We start from the raw sequence: 24,215 nt of genomic DNA, 5'->3' as shown, positions 1-24,215 counted from the left end.
GAAGGATGTTAGAATTCTAATCTCTTGTCTGCTGTAAACAGCTGCGTTTTTCGTTTTCTCCCTGTTATACCAGTCAGCTGTTCATAGAACCGGTATTTACACGCGGAAACTAGCTACTAAGCAGGTTTCGAAGAAAGCACGCAGAAATTTTCAATGCGTGTAGGGGCTGCTACGATACTATCGAACAAGCAACTACAAGTATGCAGTGTTTTTGTTTTGCGAAGTTAGACTGTTTGTAATATCGTAGACAGCTGAACGAATTAGGGAACTAAGTTGACATTGGATAAAAGAGAAAACAAAACTTATTATTTTAACTAGCATGGGGGACATAAATGTGGAAGTAGAAGTAGAATACTGGTACGTTATATACCGTGCATGACAACAGTTGAAAACAATGTTACTTTAACTTTTACGGACAGAAATACCGATCGTGATGCATTGTGTTTGTGTTGCAGTGGTGGGTGTGGATATCTCCCAAAATTCCAAGAATTGTCGGACAAGATTCGTGAATCTGTACCATCGGCGAACATAACAGGAAAGGAGGGGCGAACAGGTAAGACTATTTTATACACTTTGTTGCTTCTTAACATGCGACATTTCTTTTCATCTGAACTAAACCCTAGAGTGTAAGATGTGCGCTCTAGCAAAAGCAGCAGGTGTATGTAGCGTGAGCCCGAAGCAGGTGTTCGCCTAACTCTTGTATTGGCGTATGGTTGTTTACAGCACGAGAAGATATGCGAGACCTTCGTGTACAATGAAGGACTAGATAATACAATGCGTTTGCTATATTATTATCTAACAACAAGAGCCCAAGAACGCAATGTGTTAGTGATCGATATCTTTATGTCAATATGCCTGTGGTCTGGGATCCTGTTAACTTAGGTTCAATGCAGTTCCTATTTACCTGCAGAAAGCCCCTGTACATTTTGTCTGAAATATCGCCCATGTTTCACTTCTATACAGTGCAGCAAATACACAGATATCTTCAGAAATGACTTCCTGATTATTTTTAAGCTCAGAATATGTTATAAGGATACACAACAGTTGAATTTCAGTGACATTGGTATTTTTATCGATCACTTCTGCTTTCCTTGTAGACATGTGTAATCAGTGCTTTCTTCCATTGGGCACAGTTTTTTTCTTCAAGGGATGTACATTATATTATGGTTAAAAGGTTCTTATGTAGTCACAGATTCTGTATGAGAATGATTGAAAATCCGTGAGGCCCAGGAAACGTGTTCAGTTTCAACTGTTTCTCAACACCACTGACACTAATGTCCGTTCATTCACTTTTGGAATGATGCGAGAATTAAACTTCTGCTGTAATGGAACACTTGAAGGCAAACTTCAACATTTCTGTTTTTGCTTTTCCAGTCTCCATTTCAGTTCTTGTGCCATCCACTGGCGGGAAACTGCAACTAACTATTATTACACACTAGTGATTACTACTATTGATAGCGCAGCTGTTCTTTGCTTGTTCTAACAGACTTAACATATGACAGCCTCTCCATGTCTATACCTTTGTGCTTTGCTTTACATGTATTGTGCGATATTCACTGTTTCTCTACTGAGAGTGCATGCCATGGAGGGTTCCTTTAGTCATGAACTGTTCTGTTATATACATATCTATCCATTGCTTACCCAACTGTTCTAATGAATTTGAGCTACAGTTTCACTTCATCCCTCTGCCTAGAGCTAAATGTTTCAGGTTCTTCCTTGAAAAATGACAGTAATGTCTTTTTATGTAGTTTACTTAAGATGTAATTGTTTTTACTTTTTTTAGTTGCCCTGTGTACTTTGATACTCAACATTGCTACAATTGCCTCAAGGTAACTGATAAGGTGTTTCGACATGCCCATCGCTTACAAAAGTGTAACTACCCCAGTTGATTGTTCAATGATTAAAGACTCTTCCAGAGATGACAGCATGATTGCAGAACATATGTATTAGCAAGATGAGGTTATCTTTAACATTTTCGATTACACCTGGGAAATGAGTCTGATGGTTGACGGAAATGGTGATCATTAGAAGGACCCAAATAAAGTTAATGCCCAGTCTTGATACTGAGTCTTGCTCAAACAATCTCATGTGCAGGTTTGATGAAGATTCCACATCCATTTCCCATTAGCATATCTTTCAGTACTCTTATATCCCCCACCCCCTCAAATTTACTAGCTTCTATCAATTTTTGGTTTTAGGTAGCTTTCTGTACCTAGTATCATCTGAACTCCACAAGGAGTGCTCCAAACTTGGGGTATTTTCTTGTGCATGCTTTGGTAGTTGGTCACTAGAACTTTAATAATCCCATCTTTGCATATAATGTCAGGAGGGGGGAGGGATGTCCTACAGGTATTCATACCTGAATGGATGAAGAGTCACCTAATCTAAAATCCCCTGGTATGCAGAATCTTTGGTCTCTTGCCTCCAAACTAAATGGCTATATCGGCTCTGGAGTCAATGGCACAGTGTGGGCTTTGTTGAAATTCTGCGAGCAAGGTTGGTTTTCTGGACATGCTTCGCCAGTAATTGACGTGATCCAAGAACAATCATAGAGCTCAAATGAAAGGCATCATTCATTTAATGTGTGCCGTAATCTGCAGTTGGTTACACATGGTTGTTTCCAAGGCTGCCTGAACAGTCTCAACAACATGTTGAATGATACCTCAGACATACACACTTAGTGTGCAACCTGATCCTTCTTATCACTTGCTGTAATTTCCTAGAGGGCTATCACTATTAACTGTATGTTCAAACTACTGACAGTTCACTTTTGTGCTTGCTCTCTCCTGAGATGGGATGCAGCAGGCTTCCTAACTGGTGAAGTGGTAAGCACTGTTGCATTTTCAGTGGGAAACAGTACCTCAGTCTTGTTCATCAGGGTGATGGGTTTAATATCCTGAATTTTCAGTGGTCAACATTTGCCCCTTGCAGAGGGGCCTTACATTCATAACATACACACCACTCGCAATCAAGTCAATGAGAAATTATTGGTCTCATATTTTCTGGGGAGGAGACAGTATCCACGGAAGATGATTGTACTTGCGAGATACTGTCCAATTGCTGGATAGCAGTTGTGATGTTTCTCTTGTATTGGACCATGTTTTGTTTGCAAATTTTAACGTTGTATTGGGACACAACAGTTAATAAGCAATATAAAAGTGTTATAGCAATGTGTAAGAACTAGTTCCCACACTTGGAACACAGACAGTGCTACGGGTTGCACCATATGGCAGTTGTGTGAGAAATGATGAATGCTGAATGCCAGGGATGCACCAACATTTAAGGTGTGAAGAAGCCACCTTGAACATTTTAAATGCTGGAGGGAACCTAAGCATCATTAAACTTTTGTTACTACAAATGGAAGTTGTTAATTTCCCAACAATGAATGAATAGTTAAAAGTTATAAAAAGGGTACTTAAAATTTCTGTTGTGCACCAGGCTAATAGGTCAGTGCCAGGGTGCAATCCAGGCATGATCTGTGTTCATGCCATGCTCTCAATTTTACATAAATTAGGATTTCTTTATGTTTAATGTTGTGATTGGTCGATACATGCACCATAATGACATCCCAAAATTTATTTAAAATAGATTAGCTACCCAAAATTCCAGTTGGAGCCACATAGGTAGACTGTTTGCATCACCAAAGGAATCCAACAGTGCTACAAGAACTGCTTCAAAGGACTACATTAGTGAAAGCACTACACAGAATAATTAGGGAGGATTGTGAAGTGTTGACTCCTTATGTTGATACAGGAAAGGGTTAACTTCGCATTTTTAGTCTTAAGTGGGGAGGAATGTACAGTTGTGCTGTAACCATCTACACTACTTCACTCGTGGTTGGACTGAATTTGTATGGAGGTAGGGTCTATAGTATTACAGGGGGATCTTGCATTAGGATGATTTCCAGATGTTTACAAGTAGCATCTAACTCATGTGGTACCCAAGAACAGCATTTTCAGTGAAATATAACCACTAATGTGGTGTGTATTCGAAAAAAATAGTGGATCTAACCTCACAAGATTATAAAACATTCACTTTTACAGTAAATATCATTCTGATAATGCAGTTTATGAATTGCTGAAAATGTTGTTCATTCCATTTTTGGATTTCAGACTACTGTAAGTGACCCGATTTCAGTTCATGGTGCCATATAAAATTGAATTTTTAAAAAATGGTGTAATACAGTAGCAACAGGTAACAAAATAGTAGAAAAGAATATGTGTATCAAGTTCTACAAATATGTTGATTGTTCCAGGTTTGTTATATTCACTGACAAAGCTATTGGATCACGATATTTTGTTGTATGTTTATTTGAAATAAAAATTGGAAGGTGGTGGTCATTGAGTGATAGTAGTCATTGTTTATTAAGACTAGAATACTAGTATAAAAGGCTGCTCAACTATAATTATTCAGAAAACTATATCGGGCGGAAGTTATAACATGCAACAAACATGAGATGTACTTAATAGCTGATTGCTGTCTGCTACATCACTGCTTGAACTCTTCACTAACTGTAACAGAGTTTATTTTTATGGTACCACATTTATGAAGAGCTCCCATCTCACCCACCATCAGTTCCAACCTAACCTAGGCTTTGGGCTACTGTGACCTACACCAATGCACTTCCTTGCAGTTCATCTGTAGGTCACCTGGAAATTTTAGTCGAATGGAATTGATAATTTTATAAATACGCTACAAAATATCACCAAGGTACAGAGTTTCATATGGTGATATCTGTTGTCTTCCATTAATGTACTCTTCTGGTACTTTTGTGGAGACATATGTTGATGGTCTTGTTGAGTAAATCTGTATACATATACCATACTAAATTCACAAAACTTTGTTCCAGGTTCATTTGAGGTTTCTGTGAATGGACAGCTCATCTACTCAAAGCTGCGAACAATGGCATTTCCTGATTTTCAGAATGTAACAGACATTGTGAATGATGCAGCAGCTGGTAGAGAAATAAAGTCTGTTGACAAACAGCAGCCTATAAACTGCATTATTTTGTAATCATCATATAATTTGCTCAAGAGTGTTGTTGTTCAATGTTTAAGGATTTTTCTATAAAGAAGCTCAAGTATTGAGTCATTTTTCCAAGTGCATCTCTGTGTGATTTGCTAGTTAATATTGTGTGTATGCATTCACAAACCTTTAGTCACTTGTTTAAATCTAAATATTTTTATGGTATGTAAAAACTGTAATATATATATATAACATAACTATATGTAATAAATACATGAACTTCATCTTTGTTTCCTAATTCAGATTTTTGTTGTTGTGCTCTTCAGTTCAGTGCAAACCTCTTAAACAAGTACTTCTTTTCTGTTACTGGCAGCTGGGGTGGGGTTATCAGGCTCGGTGAACAGTGGCAATGGAGTGTATGAGACCAGTGTCTAAAAATAACTTCAGTGAAATGGAAATGACACTCGTGTCTCCCAAAGAAGTAGCATCCATCATAAAATCCTTAAAATCTAAGTAGTCCATTGATAAGATATCAAAAGTTAATGAGTGCTCATGCAAGTTGAGTTCTATCTTAAGTTATTTGTGTAATCAATCAGTGGTACATTTCCAGACTGGCAAAAATATGCTGAAGTTAAGCCTCATTACAAGAAAGGCGATAAAGAGATACCATCAAACTATTGACCAATTTTACTTTTGCCGGCTTTCTCAAAAATATTTGAAAAGGTTGTGTTCAAGTGACTGAATAAGCATATGATGCAAATAATATATTTTCCAAGTCACAGTTTGGATTTCTTAAGGCGTCTGATCTAGAGAAAGCTATATACACTTACAATGAGAATGTACTTAATTCATTAGATAATAAATTATAGGCTATTGGCATTTTCTGTGACCTGTCAAAAGCCTCTGACCGTGTGAACCACAGTATTCTCATAGTGAATTAGAATATTATGGTGTCACTGGAAATGCTGTGAAATGGTTTGAGTCTTACCTATCTAACAGGAAACATAGGGTGACATTGTGAAATATCAGAGCAGTAAGCAGTCTGTCTTCATCTGACTGGGAATTAATTACATGTGGTGTTCCTCAAGGTTCCATTCTTTGTCTTGTATACATTAATGACCTCTCATCTGTTACATAGCCAGATGCTAACTTTGTTTTGTTTGCAGATGATACACACATTGCAACAAGTAGCAAGTCAAGTTCAGATTTAGAAATAATTGCTCATCAAATTTTCACTGACATTAATAAGTGGTTTAAAGTTAATTCACTGTCATTAAACTTTGAGAAGACCCATTATATGCAGTTCAGAACCTGTAAGAGATTTCCTGCCGGCATGTGTATAACATATGAAGACATGCAGACCAGAGAGTTTGACAGTGTTAAATTTCTGGAAAAGTTTTTAGGGTGCAAAAGAGTGTGATGATAATCATTTGTGGCATAAATTTGAGAACATCATGTACAAATCTGTCCAAGGAACTTTGTATTCTAACCACTGCTTCTCAGTATATTTATTAATGAAATTAGTGGCAAGTAATACATCTCTATTTCCAACCAGTAGCTCAAAACATACTATCAATACTAGGAATAAGAATCTACATAACGACCTAAGATCACTTACCTTGGTCCAAAAAGGGGTCTGATATTCAGAAACACACATTTTCAATAAATTGCCAGCAACCATTAAAAACTTGGTTTCAGATAAAGCACGGTTTAAACAGAGTTTGAAAGACTAATTGACAGGCAACTCCTCCTACTCCATAGATGCATATCATAACAGAGGCTATTAAGCCAGCTTAAGTAAAAATATCTGTTAGATTTCAGTTTTGACAGCACTTGGGCACAACAGTCAAGATTAAGTATTTTGTGTATAATAAATTTATTAATAGTGTATAACAATGTTTCATTCTAACAGCGTGTTAATTCTGTGAATATGAGCTGTTCCAGTTTACCTATTTCGACACACTCCTGACAAATGATCATGGTAGTAAGAACTATAATCAAATGTTTTATGTTATACTTTCTGATGTGTTCCACACCCATGAGAATCATCTCATTTTTGGGGTCTATGGAACTAAAACTGAATCTAATCTAACCTAATATAATCTTGATGCAGCTCTCCACACTATTCCGCCTGGTGTAAGCCTCTTCATCTCAAAGTAATTATAGCAGTCTACATCCTTCCAAGTCTGCTTACTGTATCCATCTCTTGGTCTCCCTCAACGATTTTTATCCCCCATGCATCCGTCCAGTACTAAACTGGTGATGTCTTGATGCCTCAGAATGTATCCTACCAATCAATCCCTTCTTCTAGTCATGTCTTGCCACAAATTTCTCTGGTCCTCAATTCTTTCAGTATCTCATTAGTTATGTGATCTACCCATCTAACCTTCAACATTCTTCTGTGCATCACATTTCAAAAGTTTCTATTCTCATCTTGGCTAAGCTCATCATCATCATCATCATCCATGCCTCACTTCCATACATGATTACACTCCACACACACACTTTCAGAAAGGACTTCCTGACACTATATTCGATGTTAACAGATTTCTCTTTTTCAGAAATGCTTTTCTTGCCATTGCCAGTCTACATTTTATATCCTCTCTAGTTCCGCCATCATCAATTATTTTGCTTCCCAAATAGCAAAACTCATCTACTTTGTGTCTCATTTTCTTCCCTCAACATCAACAGATTTAATTCGACTACATTATCCTTGATTTGCTTTTGTTGAATTTCATCTTATATCCTTCTTTCAACACACTGTCTATTCTGTTCAACTGCTCTTCCAATTCCTTTGTTGTCTCTGACAAAGTTACAATGTCATTGGCAAACCTTAAAGTTTTAATTTCTTCTCCCCAGACTTCTAATTCCTACTCCAGATTTTTCTTTGTTTCCATTACTGCTTGCTAAATATACAGATTGAATAACATTGTGGATAGACTACAACCCTGTCTTACTCCCTTCTTCACCAATGCTCCTCAAGTCTTATAACTGCTATCTAGTTTCTGTACAAACTTTAAATAGCCTTTTCCTCCCTGTATTTTACCCATATCACCTTTAAAATTTGAGAGAGAATATTCCAGTCAACATTGTCAAAAGCTTCCTGTAAGTCTACAAATGTAATAAACATAGGTTTGCCTTTCCTTAACCTATATTCTAAGAGAAGTTATAGGGTCAGTATTGCCTTGTGTGTTCCTACATTTATCCGGAATCCAAACTGATCTTCCCCGAGGTTGACTTCTACCAGTTTTTCCATTCTTCTGTAAAGGATTTGTGTTGGTATTTTGCAACAGTGACTTTTTAAACTGATAGTTCGGTAATTTTCACACCTGTCAGCACCTGCTTTTTTGGAATTGGAATTATTATATTCTTCTTGAAGTCTGAGGGTATTTCTTGCTCACCGGATGGAAGTTTTTCATCGCTGGTTCTCCCAAGGCTCCAACAGAATGTTGTCAACTCCCAGGGGCTTGTTTCGACCAGTCTTTTAGTGCTTTGTCAAATCCTTCACACAGTATCATATCTCTATTCTCATCTTAATCTATGTCCTCTTCCATTTCCATAATATTGCCCTCAAGTACATCTCACATGTATATATCCTCTATCTACTCGTTCCACACCTTTCTGCTTTCGCTTCTTTGCTTACGACTAGTTTTCCATCCGAGCTCTTGATATTCATACAGGTGGTTCTCTCTTCTGCAAAGGTCTCTATAATTTTCCTGTAGGCAGCATCTATCTTACCCCTATGCTTCTACATCCTTGCATTTGTCCTCCAGCCATTCTGGCTTAGCCATTTTGCTCTTCCTGTCGATCTTTTTTTATACGTTTGTATTCCCTTTCACCCTTTTCAGGTACTGCATTTTTATGTTTTCTTCTTTCATCAGTTAAATTCAATATTTCTTGTGTTACCCAAGGATTTCTACTAGCCATCTTTTTATCCTCTTGATCCTATGCTGCCTTCACTATTTCATCTCTCAGAGCTACCCATTCTTCTTCTTCTGTGTTCCATTTCCCTTTTTAAATTTTCTGGTGTACTGCCCGATTAAGGGCTCTGACATTCCACAATCCAATCTGTAGAACACCAGTTTGTTCTTCTGAAAACATCCTCCTGAGTAGTGCCTGCTGGGAGATCCTTATCAGAGACTATTTTACCTCCAGAATATTTTACTCAAGATGATACCATACAGTAGAGTTGCTTACCCTTGGGAAAAATTATGGCTGTAGTTTTCCCTTTCTTTCAGCCATTCATAGTATCAGCACAGCAAGGCCCTTTGGTTGATGTTAAAAGGCCTGATCTATCAATCAATCTTGCAGACTGTTGGCTCTGCAGCTGCTGTATGGCTGAGGCACCCAAGCCTCCTCATCAACAGTCCATGTTACCTGTCGTTTATGACTACAAAAAACCAAATAATGTACTACTACATGTACTTTAGTTGGCAGAAGTAAAACATTTAAATTACATTCTCATTTACTGGATGTGATTGCAGAGTTTATAAGAGAGAACAAGGCTCGTTATGTTTCACATGCTACATATTTGCTTGATGTGTCAGTACTTAGTAATTAAGATGACATAGTGTGTATCTTAAATGGTATTTTTATAACTTAATGCGTAGCAGGGTACCTAGGAGGTTAGGGAATCAGGCCACCCGTGTAAAACAAATGTTCTAAGAATGAATGATACATTATACCTCACAGTCTTGAGCCACAGTGGTAGTGAGTACACCATCTTTTTGAAAGCAACTGTTGGTTACATCTCCTAAATGTGACACAGCTGCAGCATTTCAACGTAATTGATGGAAATATCGGTCAACCACAATGGTGGCTTCAAATGTACACTGCCTGTTGGAATGAAACTGCTGTACTACTGGCACATCAAAAGTTGTAAGTATGCCTTTTCCCTGTTCTGTGTTAGGTATAAAGTGTCAGATTTGTTTCTAGTTAATCTGTTCACTACATGGCACATTTTCTTTGCCAGTTACTGCTCGTGGTACTCAGGGCGCATACACACAAAACATTTTGAATTTGTGAATCTTATAAGCCAGAAACTATTTAAAGCTATTATGACAGCAGGCACTGAGCGTACCCTGGTTGTATGGTAATGTTTTGAAACAATTACTAACCAATAAATTAGCAGTCAAAAGCTGATTAATAGTTCTCACTGTGAAAGCAATGCAGCCATATGGCGATGAAAAAAATGTTCAAAGAAGTTTCCTCTCATTACTAATCAAATTTTTAAAGAATATGTCATCACTTTAGTGGTTGGTAGCTGCTTTAAAACATAAGTCAACTATACATCTAGGGTACTTCCTTTAGATGTTATATAACATTAAACATAACATTAAAACTGCAAAGTATCTTTTGAAGTGCCTATTATTGCATGGGGGGGTTAGTTGTAATTGGAAGAAATTGGTATATGATATCATCACAACAGAGACTCAGTATGTGGGCATAGCTTAAGTGGGAGATTTGTGCCAGATATTAATTGCTAGAAAGTGAACCCACAATCGAAAGTGATATATTTTCCTATCAGTATACACAATGACATCAATTTTCTTCTCTGTTTGATTGAAACGGTGCCTCAATGGACCAATCGATTCGCCCCATGAAGTAATCATTCCACTGATACATCATGTAATCACAATATACATTTAGTCAAAGCAAAAGTTTTAATGAAGACAAATTCTTTAAATGAATCTTGGTCATTATGAATTTTTGCAAACAATAACATGTAGATAGCTTATATATATAATAACACAGGGTGTCCACAATGAGACTCCAACATTTGAACTCATAAAATCAGAGTAAAAACACAATTTATTGATGAACAAATACAGGGAAATCATACAGCAGCTCATCAAGTTTTCACACACAGGTGGACGGTTCAGTACACTTGAACATGGGTAGCGCGAAGAATATCAAGTCTGTAATCGATTTCGTACCATGTGTTATGGAGCATATGTTCTGTGACAGAGTTGATGACAATTCTTATGCACTGTTTCAAGTCTTGCAGGTCCTTTATTGGTGTAGCGTGTACCCCATCTTCCACATAACACCACAATAAAAAATCGAGGGGGGTTATGTCGGGCGAACATGGCTGTTGTGGTTGGCAGGAGAGCCAACCGTATGGTTAAAGGAGGCTGAACGCTTCTCAGCTCACGCAGGCTGGCGTGAGGTCTGGAACATGACAAGGGAATTATATTTGAGAAAAACGGATGTAGCTGGTGGAATACTTAACTTTAATCCATTAATGACGAACGTTGCTCTTTATGGTACATGATTCACAATATCAATAGTACGGATACTGGCACCTTGCTAGGTCGTAGCAAATAATGTAGCTGAAGGCTATGCTATTGTCTCGGCAAATGAGAGCGTAATTTGTCAGTGAACCATTGCTAGCAAAGTCGGCTGTACAACTGGAGCGAGTGCTAGGAAGTCTCTCTAGACCTGCCGTGTGGCGGCAATCACTGATAGTGGCGACACGCGGGTCCGACGTATACTACCGGACCACGGCCGATTTAAAGGCTACCACCTAGCAAGTGTGGTGTCTGGCGGTGACACCACAGTGGCGACCAAAGAATTGGACTTCAACGGCCAGTCCATTGTTGCGGGAGTGTGTCGTTTAAAAATTTTCGGACATCAAGGCTCCAATGGGGTGGTGCACCGTCCTGTTGAAACATCATATTTGGCTGCAGGTCTGTTATCTGTGGCACGGCAAATTGTTCCAACATGTCCAGGTAGATGGCTCCATCCACAGTCGGCTCCTGAAAGAAAACCGGTCCACCAATGTGATTTATCACCAAACCACACCACACATTAACTTTCAGAATGACCGCTGCACTTGTACCACATGATGATCGCTGATCCCAGGCTTACCACCACCATGCGCTTTCGCAACACTCCCAGTAGCCAAAAACTGATCACACCACTTCTTTATAGTCTTGAACGACGGAGGCGCTTTGTTGTAAACTCGACGAAAGTTTCTTTGCAACTTGGATCGCTGATTTTGTCTCTGCATACCACCAGACCACTTGTGCACGCTTCTTCATATCCTCCATTTTGCTAAAACAATTGACTGCAGCTCCACTACGGCCACTTGGCACATCAAATCTGCACACCACAAACTTGTCGAGTTGCTCCGTCTGCCCCTTCAGGATTCACAGGTCCACAATCTGAAATGAGAAAGATATACGGTATTAAAATGTTGGAGTCTCACTGTGGACACCCTGTACATAAAGTGAACCATATTATTTTACTGGGAAAAGAACCAGGTGCATTTTAGAAGGGCAGTTCTTAAATTAAAACAATCCCTGGTTCCACAAGACACAACATTGTGACATTTTTGGTAAACTTTTGCAATAAAACTTCCAGTATCATAGCTAACAAAGTAGTGCTTTTCATTATTATTTGTCTGATATCTTGCACATACCACTTTTGGAGATCAGACATGTGCCTAGGAGTGTCACGGTTATTATAAATGAGTTGGTAACGGTTCTGATGGTTCTATTCCATATATATTTCCATGACTTACCAAGTGGGAAAGCGCCGGTAGATAGGCACAATAAAAAATACACAAACACACACACAAAATTTCGAGCTTTCGCGACAGGCGGTTGCTTCGTCAGGAAAGAGGGAAGGAGAGGGAAAGATGAAAGGATGTGGGTTTTAAGGGAGAGGGTAAGGAGTCATTCCCTAAGTCTTTCTGCTCCTGGGTGCTTTCTGGGTTTGAGGGGATGAGGAAGTGGGTCTGGTTATCTGCTTCTGTACTAGGTCGGGAGGGTATTTGCGGGATGCTTTCGCAACTATCCTCCCTATGAAATCCCCAAACCACCTTCCCTACATCTGGTACAGAAGCAGATAACCAGAGCCACTTCCTCATCCCCTCAAACCCAGAACCTCTCACAGAAGAACCCCAAAAGTGCCCCACTTGTGACAGGATACTTCCCGGGACTGGATCAGACTCTGAATATGGCTCTCCAGCAGGGATACGACTTCCTAAAATCCTGCCCCGAAATGAGATCCATCCTTCATGAAATCCTCCCCACTCCACCAAGAGTGTCTTTCCGCCGTCCACCCAACCTTCGTAACCTCTTGCTTCATCCCTATGAAATCCCCAAACCACCTTCCCTACATCTACATCTACATCCATATTCCGCAAGCCACCTGACGGTGTGTGGCGGAGGGTATCTTGAGTACCTCTATCGATTCTCCCTTCTATTCCAGTTTCGTATTGTACGTGGAAAGAAGGATTGTCGGTATGCTTCTGTGTGGGCTCTAATCTCTCTGATTTTATCCTCATGGTCTCTTTGCGAGATATACGTTGGAGGGAGCAATATACTGCTTGACTCTTCGGTGAAGGTATGTTCTCGAAACTTTAACAAAAGCCCGTACCGAGCTACTGAGCGTCTCTCCTGTAGAGTCGTCCACTGGAGTTTATCTATCATCCCCGTAACGCTTTCGCGATTACTAAATGATCCTGTAACGAAGCGCGCTGCTCTCCATTGGATCTTCTCTATCTCTTCTATCTACCCTATCTGGTGCGGATCCCACACTGCTGAGCAGTATTCAAGCAGTGGGCGAACAAGCTTTCTGTAACCTACTTTCTTTGTTGTTGGATTGCATTTCCTTAGGATTCTTCCAATGAATCTCAGTCTGGTATCTGCTTTACCGACGATCAGCTTTATGTGACCATTCCCTACCCTCTGGCTCCTACCCTTGCAACCGCCCCCAGTGTAAAACCTGTTCTATGCACCCTCCCACCACCACCTACTCCAGTCCTGTAACCCGGAAGGTGTACACGATCAAAGGAAGAGCCACGTGTGAAAGCACCCACGTGATTTACCAACTGACCTGCCTACACTGTGACACTTTCTATGTGGGAATGACCAGCAACAAACTGTCCATTCGCATGAATGGACACAGGCAGACAGTGTTTAGTAATGAGGATCACCCTGTGGCTAAACATGCCTTGGTGCACGGCCAGCACATCTTGGCACAGTGTTACACCGTCCGAGTTATCTGGATACTTCCTACCAACACCAACCTATCCGAACTCCGGAGATGGGAACTTGCCCTTCAATATATCCTCTCTTCTCATTATCCACCAGGCCTCAATCTCCGCTAATTTCAAGTTGCTGCCACTCATACCTCACCTGTCTTTCAACAACATCTTTGCCTCCACACTTTCGCCTCAACTTACATCTCTGCCCTTACTCTTTGCCTTTAAATGTGTGTGTGTGTGTGTGTGTGTGTGTGTGTGTGTGTGTGTGTGTGTGTGTGTGTGTGTGTGTGCGCGCGCAGCGCGCGCATATACCTATCTTTTTCCCCCCTAAGGTAAGTCTTGCCGCTCCCGGGATTGGAATGACTCCTTACCCTCTCCCTTAAAACCCACATCCTTTCATCTTTCCTTTTCCTTCCCTCTTTCCTGACGAAGCAGCCGCCGGTTGCGAAAGCTCGAAATTCTGTGTGTGTGTGTTTTATTCATTGTGCCTATCTACCGGCGCTTTCCCGCTTTTTAAGTCTTGGAATCTTTGTTTTTAATATATTTTTCCCCTGTGGAAGTTTCTTTCTATTTTATTTACATCAGTACATATCTTGAAATATCTCTTCTTATCTTACCGATTTCTAAACTTTAATATACGATGATTATCAGTGCAAAGTTGTTTCGAGCCCTATTATTCCTTGAAGCGTCTATTTACTCCACGGAATAGCTTCTCTGCTATCTTTGTTTTCTCTTATGAAAAGAATGGAGGACATCTTGCAAAATAGCCGTAAAAGAACGAAGATGTATATGTATGTATTGTTGAGCTAGTCGCCATCTTGATGAGATTCTGTCTGAGAAGGAATTTAATACATGAACTGAACTAAAGTAAGTGTGTTCCCGTATTATTTAACTGATTATTATTGACAGTGTCTGCTTACTATGCTGTGTTGCATGGGGTCAGTGGGGAACATCTGATTTACAATGGTCGAACCTGCCATTTTGTATGCTCAAGATATCCAGCTTATTACTTTCAATAAATAGGCTAACACGGTCTTACAAGCAGATCTTCGGTCTTCCCCATGTGATCACCGAAAGTTAATAATGTTTTCAGGAGATTGACTAACAATTTTCGTCGCACCGAGACTTTGAAATTGCTTCACTGCCTTATGGAATTTAAGTTAAGATCAATTTAATCAGGACAGAACAGTATTGAACTGTGTGAATGTGATAAGCCTGCTTTGTGAATGAAAATTCCCTTAATATACGCATGTTTTTTACTATCCTGATCAGTGAAGCTAAATCAGGCCGGTGTGAGAGAGGTTTTTAAATTTTAGATCCCACAAAAATATTAAATTTGGCGACCGTGACAGGACCTTGTATAATTTGCTTTCGTACAGCAACTGAGGCTGTCTGGCCCTGACGTTTTCCAATTTTACAGCCACTTCCTCGCCATTTGTAATGTTGATGCCCAGATAAATGTCACCAAACGAACCACTACCGATTTTTCGCACTAACCGATATTTTCCACCAACGATGAATTCCTTCACCGTAGCACATGGGTTTGCCATTTTTATGTTTATTAAGGTTTAAGTAGGGAATTCAGTGAGGCAAAATAACAAAATTAAATCAATAATCACACACACTACCACTGCCATCTACACCCTGACATCTCTCTCCGAGTTACTTGTTGCTTTAATTCATCTTGAACTTCAACTAATACCGGAATTACAGCCATAGAATATTGCATCTGTTCTTGTGCTTGAACTATCTGTGGGATTGACTCGACCTGCTCTTTAGTAGTATCAAGCTTAGTAGCAACATACTCGGTTAGCTCTAGGCGTAACTTCTTCACATTTTCATTACACTGTTGAGTGACTTGCTCAATTTGAGCAGATAATTTTAATTCTTTTCATTCTGAATTTTCAATTCTTCCGCAGTTTTATTTAATTTATCATCAAGTTTCTGAAAACTCTCTACTAATTTATTATTTAATTTCGCTTGATTAGCTTCTACTTGGTAATTCAACTTTGTTTGATTAGCTAGTAATTGCTCCTGGACTTTCACCTGATTGGCTGCTAATTGTTCATTCATTTCCCTTTTAGTCTCTATTTGAGCTTTAGTTAAGTCTCTTACATTTTTGGCTAACAGTGTTAACTGCTGCATGATTACAGTCAATGGGTTTATTTTGTCCTGCTCAGATGACATTGAAACACTTAAGCTTTGTTGTGGGGCCTGATTACTGCTGCCGCTAGGCACGACTTGAGTTAAGCTAGCGTCGCATATGCCTTCAACCACACAATCGTCGGAGATGTGTTTGGAGGCAACCCGGTCAGGCTGAGGCCTTAGACACACTGTCCAGCGAGTGCAGCAAGGTGTAGGTTGCCTGACGCTTTGGGATGGCATTATGTGGGGCCGACGTACACTGCTATTGGTCATGTTTGTTTTGCTTTGCTTTGCTTTAGGGCACAAAAAAACAACTGAAGTCATAAGTGCCCAAGTCAAAACCATAGAACACGAACACAGAGAGGAGTTAAATGACTATATGCCAATCCCAGTGGACAGAATAGGAGACAGCTAAAAACCGGCATGTGGAAAAAGGGCTAAAAGAAACACCATGAAGAAATGGATGTTCCAGAACCAAAAATTAAATGGCCATACCATGTGGTTTTGGCAGATAAAAAGTAAAACACTGCCGACAGCCTGTACGTCATTCGCTAAAATTGCTGATAAATCAGACAGAAAACCCAAGCTGGAACGTAAATGGTAAAAAAAGGGCATTCCAGCAGGAAGTCGCTAACAGTTAAAATTTTGGCGCAATGTGTACAAAGTGGTGTGGTAGAGCCTTTTAGCAAATGACGATGACTAAAAAGACAGTGACCACTACGCAGCCAAGTTAAAATAATCTCCTTCTGGCGGGATGGCCGAGAGGAGGTGGTCCAAGGCGCTGGAAGAGGCTTAATGAGCCGAAGCTTATTCCCGTGCTGTTGGTCACGGAAGGCGCCATATTGGCTGTACAATACGTGAATGCCATCCTCCGACCAACAGTGCAACCATGTTGGCAGCACACTGGCGAGGAATTCGTCTTCATGGACGACAATTGGCGCCCCCATCGTGCAAATCTTGTGAATGACTTCCTTCAGGAACGACATGGCTCGACTAGAGTGGCCATCATGTTCTCCAGACATGAACCCTATTGGAAATGCCGGGGATAGATTGAAAAGGGCTGTTTATGAACAATGTGACCCACCAAACACTCTGAGAGATCTACGTTGAATCACCGTTGAGGACTGGGACAAACTGGACCAACAGTGCCTTGCTGAACTTGCGGATAGTATGCCACGATGAATACAGGATGCACCAATGCAAGAGGACATGCTACTGGGTATTAGAGGTACCAGTGTGTGCAGCAATCTGTACCAGCACCTCTGAAGGTCTCACTGTATGAAATGTGTGGTATGAGCAATAAAAAGGGCAGAAACGATGTTTATGTTGATCTCTATTCCAATTTTCTGTACAGGTTCCGAAACGCTCAGAACCGAGGTGATGCAAAACTTTGTTTGATGTGTGTATTATGGTTGGGTGTTGAAAGCAAAATTCATAGTGTGTAAATGAAGTGAGAGGTTGTAAACAGTCATCCCAACTGCTTAAGAATGCCACCTACAAGAGATCATGCTTCTGCTTCTTTCATGCAATGATCCCTTTCTTTCTAAATGAAGTGTTGTCCCAGAACATGATACTACATGACATTACTGAGTAAAAATAGGAAAAGTAAACACACATCTGAGATTTTCATGTCTTAAGTCTGCTATCATTCATAATACAAAAGTTGTTATCTTAGGCTTTCAAGAAAAACTACAGGATGTAAGTTTTTGTTTAGGTTCTTATCAATATAAATGTCAAAGAATTTAGAATATAGTTTTATTTATTGATCTGATGAATTGTATATAACTGTGTTATCAGGTCTCTCACAATACTGAATTGTTTCAGATATATATTTTAACGGTTTTGTGATAATTTTTACTATATAAGTGACTTATTAGTGGTTTCTTCATTCACTTCTACCTTTCTTGTGTTGTGACCTGATATTTGTGAGTGTTTCGTATCGAGCAACTTAACCTCTTACCAGTGTTTACATTCCGCACTGACCAGTTGCAGCTGTAGCGGTACATCGAAAGCTAAGTACTAATTAATTGTTTGTGTATAGTAGTTTATTTAGGAACTTTAGTAGTCTTCAACCGGTGTTCTTTGTGTTTTCCGGTGAAATTACTTCAGAAGAAATTTTTGCGAACTGCTTTCAGTTTCGTTACTGTGTCATTAGATGTTTGATTTTCTTTCTGTGTTAGTATTTTGTTATATTCTCATTTGTTGTTTATTAATACTGTCAATAATAGTAGTTACTTCCCTTGTAGAGCAAGTTTTTGATTACTGTAGTCAGTTTTTAACATCTTCTTATTGTAGTAGCGGAACTTTGAGAAGTGTGGGCTTTGCCATAGGTTCGTGACTAGTGGATTGCGGTGTGAGACTTGTTCGAAGTATTTTCATTGGGGGGGATGCAGTGGGGAAGCCAGTGGGCATTCTGGTGAGATCCTCTCCTGGAACTGCAGGTTATGTAGCAAGAGTAAGTTAATAGAGGAGTAGAAGCGTAAGATCTGTGCCCTTCAGGTGCAGTTGAAAAACGCACAGGAGGAGCTAGATAGGATGAGGAGGGAGAAGGGGGTTGGGGAATGGGAGCTGGCTGTTGGCAAGAGATCTGCTAGGAGAAGGAGATTTTCAGATAGTTTTACTATTGGTGTTTGTAATAGATATGACCAACTGTCAGAGTCTAGTGGAGAGGAATCTCTAGTAGCTGTAGATGTAGGAAGTATGCAGCAGACCTCAGCAGTTACGATGGACAGAACATTTGCAAAGTCTAAGAGAAAGGCTTGTGGAAAATAATTTGATGCTAAATCACAGTAAGACTCAGTTTTTACAGTTTCTAACTCACAATTCAACAAGAACTGATATTTTAATCAGACAGAATGGGCCTATTATAAGCGAGACGGAACAGTTCAAGTTCCTATGCGTTCGGATAGATAGTAAGCTGTTGTGGAAAGCCCATGTTCAGGATCTTGTTCAGAAACTAAATGCCGCTTTATTTACCATTGGAACAGTATCTGAAATAAGTGACATTTCAACATGAAAAGTAGTCTACTTCGCATATTTTCATACGCTTATGTCATATGGTATTATTTTTTGGGGTAATTCTTCTGATTCAAAAAGGGTATTTTTGGCTCAAAAACGGGCTGTTCGAGCTATGCGTGGTGTAAGTTCGAAAACCTCTTGTCGACCCCTATTCAATAGTCTGGGAATTTTGACATTGCCCTCACAGTATATATTTTCTTTAATGTCGTTTGTTGTTAGCAATATTAGCTTCTTCCCAAGAGTTAGCAGCTTTCACTTGATTAATACTAGGCAGAAATCAAATCTGCATGTGGAATGCACTTCCTTGACTCTTGTGCAGAAAGGAGTGCAGTATTCTGCTGCATCCATTTTCAATAAGCTACCACAAGAACTCAAAAATCTTAGCAGTAGCCCAAACACTTTTAAGTCTAAACTGAAGAGTTTCCTCATGGCTCACTACTCCTATTCTGTCGAGGAGCTCCTGGAAGAGCTAAAAAATTAAGCAAATTCCAGTGTTACATTCTTGGTTTTCTTTATTTAAACTAACGACTTGTCGCCTAAATATGATTCTTATGTTTCATTTTATGTGTTTCTACAATCTACAACTGAATATGTTTCTTATATTTCATTTAATCTGTTTCTACAACCATGTTACAATTTCATGTATTGACTTGTTCCATGACCGTGGAGACTTCTCCTTAATGTGGTCCCACGGAACAATAAATAAATAAAAATAAATAAATAAAATGTAATGTGTTGTTTAGTTCAGTTGCACTACATTTACAAAGAACCAGAAAAAATTCCAATAAAACTTTATTAGTTTGTTCATTTGGGTTGATTGTAATACTAGCACTACAGCAAAGAGACCTTTCTGCTTCTTATAGCATTTATCTATAAACAAGTCAAGAGTGGACTCAACAATTGGTAGTAATTAGTCACGAGTCTTAAGATTCTGTTTTGTTGTGTATACTCCCAAAGTTTTTTGATGCGACACATTGCATTCTTTTAATGAGACATGATGAAAGCACATTCCTAGCAGGGCAGAATTCACGACACCTCAGACCATTTGACTAACAGGCAGGGATGTCCATATTTTGACCTTGGCTTACACATGATGGCATCTAATGCCGTGTCACGAGTCTTATATGAGGCCAGGCCCACATCTTTTTGCAAGTATGCACACAGAATTCAGTTTGCGATAGCCACTAGCCACCATGCCAATGCCATTGCTTTCCAGCTGGTGAAGGGTCCCTCCAGTTGAAGGTGGATAGGAACTGCTTATCCACGAAAAATTCCAAGATTCTATTTCATCGTCATTGTTCACTGTTAAAATGGTAGAAGTACTAATGCAGGTGTTGCCACGCACCTCCTGTGAGAAGAAATACTAATTACTCCTTTTTTATTTGTTATACTGAAATGTGAACCACTGGAAATACAGAGAAGAAAAAAAATTAGCATCATTTAACATGTATTGCTGTCGAAGAATTAAAATTAAGTCAGCATGTAAAATAAAGAAGTGCTATAAACAATAGGCAAGGAAAGAACTCTGTAGAATAACATTACCAGAAGAACGGGCAGGTTAGTGGGGCATCTGCTACAGCAACAAAGAATTGTTTATCTGACATTAGAAGATGCAGTAAGGGGGGGGGGGGGGGGGGGATGGTGCAGGCAGGCAAAGACTAGGATAGCTTGCCTTCCTTGAGAAAAAATCAAATTCAATGTTTTTGTTTGTTAAATGGTAAAGTATGTCTCAACCAGTTCCAAAATGGAAAGACAGATGGAGAGTTACCAGCACTGTGGAAGGTAACAAACCATTTGCAGTTGTTGCTGTTGTCCAAGACGGTGCGAAATCTGATAACAGAAAATTTCCTGCAATTGCTGAAGAAGTTAAGATAACAAAAGCTCTTGTATGCAGTTTTACACGAGACTGTCTTCAAAATGCCAACAAAAAACTAAATAAAACATATAAAGAAGGTATAGGCCATGTTGTTCACTAACAGAACTGCTTTTGAGTTTCTTAATATCACAATAACTGGAGGTTAATACATGGTGAGCAGGACGGACAAAGACAGAGATAAGAGTACTGTCAAGAAGTTCTCTGCCAGCTCTGTGATGCAGCAGTCTAGCACAAAAGACCAGCTCTCTTGAAGACTAAAAGCTGTCACTTTATTCATCCCTGCTCATTCACAGTGCTTGATTTAGACTTTCTTGGCTAAAAATAGAAGGTCCACACTTCTCCCTATATGGTTTCTTGTAACTTCTGGTTCTATTTGATATTAAAGACGGCACTAAACTATCCATCTTGAAACTAGAAATGTGCAATGTCAGAAATATGGTACGTAACTTCTCGACCAAAGATCAGACATTCTTTAGTTTGCCTTTATGGAAGCTGAGTATAATTTCCATCCATATCCAGTGGGAATAGCAGACTATAAGGTCGCCTTATGGTCATTATTATGTGATACCACACACACTTCACCCAACACGGCATATGCATTTATAAGGCTCCATCAAGGTGACTGGTGGCTCGAAAACAATAAGCATTATTCCTCTCCTTTGTCTTACATCAGCAGAATGAAGTGTCCTGTCTCAGTAGGAGGGTGGTCTCATAAAGATATATATTTTTCATTGTCCTGGCACTGTAGAGGTTTTACTACTACTACTACTACTACTACTACTACTACTACTACTACTACTACATTTACACCATAAATGTTCATGTGATTAAAGCATTATTATTGTTACACAAATCTCTCTCATAGCCTTTTTCAAACATGACAACTATTTTAGTTTATGAACTTTTCACACCATATGAGATAGTCTTGTTATTACAACATGATCCAACCCCCCCCCCCCCCCACCCCTTTACATTTTTCTTGTACTCATATTCTTGTTTGTCGATGCAGGGTGATTTCACATATCAAGAGCTTAGTTTTAAAGGTCCATTGCATAAAGGACTGGATAAAGAACAATATTCTATACAAGTTGTCAGCTTTGACCACTGAGAGTAAACATGGGGCAAAATCTGCAAATAACACAACTAAACTTGATATCAGTGCTGATTTTTTTTTAACAGGCTAAGCACTTTTCTTTTGCTTTCACAAATGTAGGCTTCACCAACTAACAAAAAAAAAAGTGAAAGTACTCATCCCAAGAATGATGTCACAGACGCCATGAACATTACATCAGTGGTTTAAGTCGACAACTTTTACCAAATATTCCTATTGATGATGATGATGATTAAGATTTAAAATACTTTTCATAGAAGACTTTTTGTTTACATACTTTTACAGTGGTGGAAGGCAAGGGAAAGTAAGATGTAGGAATACAAATTTCAAGTCAACTTAATCTGTTGAAAGAAAACTTATCTTTATTTAAACATTCATGTTGTCAACATTGACACACATACTGTACCCGAAAATAATGGTTTTCTGTAACTAAATGCTGCCTGAAGACTGTCAATTCTGTTTGTGCATATGGCACATTCAAACAGGTATTTCATCAAACAATATGGGATGCGGAAAAGGCACCACCATGAACAAATTTTTCAACTTAATCTGTGCTTGGAACAAAATAAAAATGTTATTGCTTGACTAAGACTGTAGTCAATAAACTTCGGAATAATGATTTTCTACGGAATAATTCTTTTCTACATTGCCTGCTTTTTTTAGTTCGGTTGGCACAATATGTCTCTACAGTAAGTGAGCTGTTCAATTTCAAGCCGTTTGCTGTAGGAAGAGACATCAAAATTCATCACTACTGTGGAGTAAAGCATCAACTCACAAAAATTGAACTAAATGCACAAAAAACAAAAAATCTAAAATAAGTGACCTCCTGCATAACCATCTGGTTTTTTTTTTTTAATTTATGAATGAAGAAATGTTTTCTTTTGTATTAACGGGTTCCATTTTCCCTACTGAGTAGAACAGGTAAAGATGAATAGCTGTATTACTTTACAAATAAAGGAATCCATTGAAAGTCCTACCAAAAAGGCAAGAACAATGGCATATTTTTGGTTGTAATACACTTTTGTGGTATAAACCAACTGAAATAGTGTAAATAAAGAGTTGATACGGAAGAATCGTCTCTATTACAACGAAGTACGGGCTGCTTGGATACGGCAATAATCTACATGTAATACACAGCTCAGATTTATTTTGTCATGCTGTCACTCTTATGGAATGTGCCTGCAGTGAATAGTAGTACAGCTACTACTGAGCTACATAATTCAAGCTTATGCAAAGTGGTCACAAAGATAAAAAGATGTGTGTGTGTATAAAAAAAAAGGGGGCAGATTTTACAGTGTGTACACCTGTAGCAACTGCATACCAGCAAAGCGGAGGAGAAATATTTATCATGTGAGGGGTAAATGATGTAACTATGACATGACTTAACAAGGAAGATGTACCAGCTCTATCATTATTTACAACAACGATTTAAATTGTAACTGTAGGTATACGGAAGTTTTTGTGCCTCAATAAATATTTAAACACACGCAATTACTCGAGTCACCAGTGTATTTCCTTTTTTCGTTCTTACTATTGACCTTCTACAATTACAAGAGAACCAAGCTATGCACATTTCAACGCATTCGTCATTGAGGTTGTCATATGTTAAAAACCAGCTGTTAGTTACAAATGCCTGGCTGAAAGATGGGGAGGGTTCCATTTCTGTGGGATCATAAATCGCCGAATACTTTTCATAGACTACTACTGTCACGTACGCCCTACTCGTCCAACATTCTTCCAATGTTTGTAATTAAGTGATGATACTTCTAGTATGTGCCTCTACGACATACAAAACCTCACTTTTATTCATACCTCTCACGATGTTGAAATACGAGTCAAATGTTAAAGCATAGCTGATGCATGGTGGTTGTGTTGCACTATGAAAAACGGGTAGTATGAAGATCAACCTATAACTATCTGACTCAAAACCAATAGTATATACATGTCCTTACTTCTGGCGACTTGTAAGACGACAGTGATTACGTCGCAATAATTGACGGAAACACATATTCCATTCCTATTGCAGAAAACGTGTCCCATTACTGCTGAAAAACACACCAAACTTTATCAACGGCGCCATCTTCGACCTTAACGCTGCACGACAC

At 39.1% G+C, this 24,215-nt stretch overlaps 1 protein-coding gene and 1 long non-coding RNA gene across 2 annotated transcripts; one reads left to right on the top strand and one right to left on the bottom strand.

Annotated features, from left to right (window-relative positions):
- Positions 1-267: 267 nt before the first annotated feature.
- Positions 268-5,249, top strand: LOC126293311 (migration and invasion enhancer 1). Its single transcript, XM_049986452.1, has 3 exons — positions 268-357; positions 456-553; positions 4,850-5,249. Exons 1-3 carry the CDS (start codon positions 320-322, stop codon positions 5,011-5,013), a joined length of 300 nt encoding a protein of 99 aa, XP_049842409.1. The 5' UTR covers positions 268-319; the 3' UTR covers positions 5,014-5,249.
- A 5,509-nt stretch (positions 5,250-10,758) lies between these two features.
- On the bottom strand, positions 10,759-24,150 carry LOC126293309 (uncharacterized). The gene is made up of 2 exons (XR_007552265.1): positions 24,063-24,150; positions 10,759-12,131 (listed from the first exon to the last, which is right to left on the bottom strand). It is a non-coding gene; the product is annotated as an uncharacterized LOC126293309 (long non-coding RNA).
- Positions 24,151-24,215: the final 65 nt, after the last annotated feature.

This window comes from Schistocerca gregaria, chromosome 10, assembly GCF_023897955.1.
Source record: "Schistocerca gregaria isolate iqSchGreg1 chromosome 10, iqSchGreg1.2, whole genome shotgun sequence".
NCBI classification, from domain to species: domain Eukaryota; kingdom Metazoa; phylum Arthropoda; class Insecta; order Orthoptera; family Acrididae; genus Schistocerca; species Schistocerca gregaria.
This window is presented reverse-complemented; position numbering and strand designations above follow the sequence as displayed.

Excerpts from the sequence above, each read along its gene's own strand:
- LOC126293311 (XM_049986452.1), top strand. The coding sequence starts at position 320 with ATGGGGGACATAAATGTGGAAGTAGAAGTAGAATACTG. Across the intron at positions 358-455 it reads GAAGTAGAAGTAGAATACTG|TGGTGGGTGTGGATATCTCC; the intron begins GTACGTTATATA and ends TTTGTGTTGCAG. Across the intron at positions 554-4,849 it reads AGGAAAGGAGGGGCGAACAG|GTTCATTTGAGGTTTCTGTG; the intron begins GTAAGACTATTT and ends ACTTTGTTCCAG.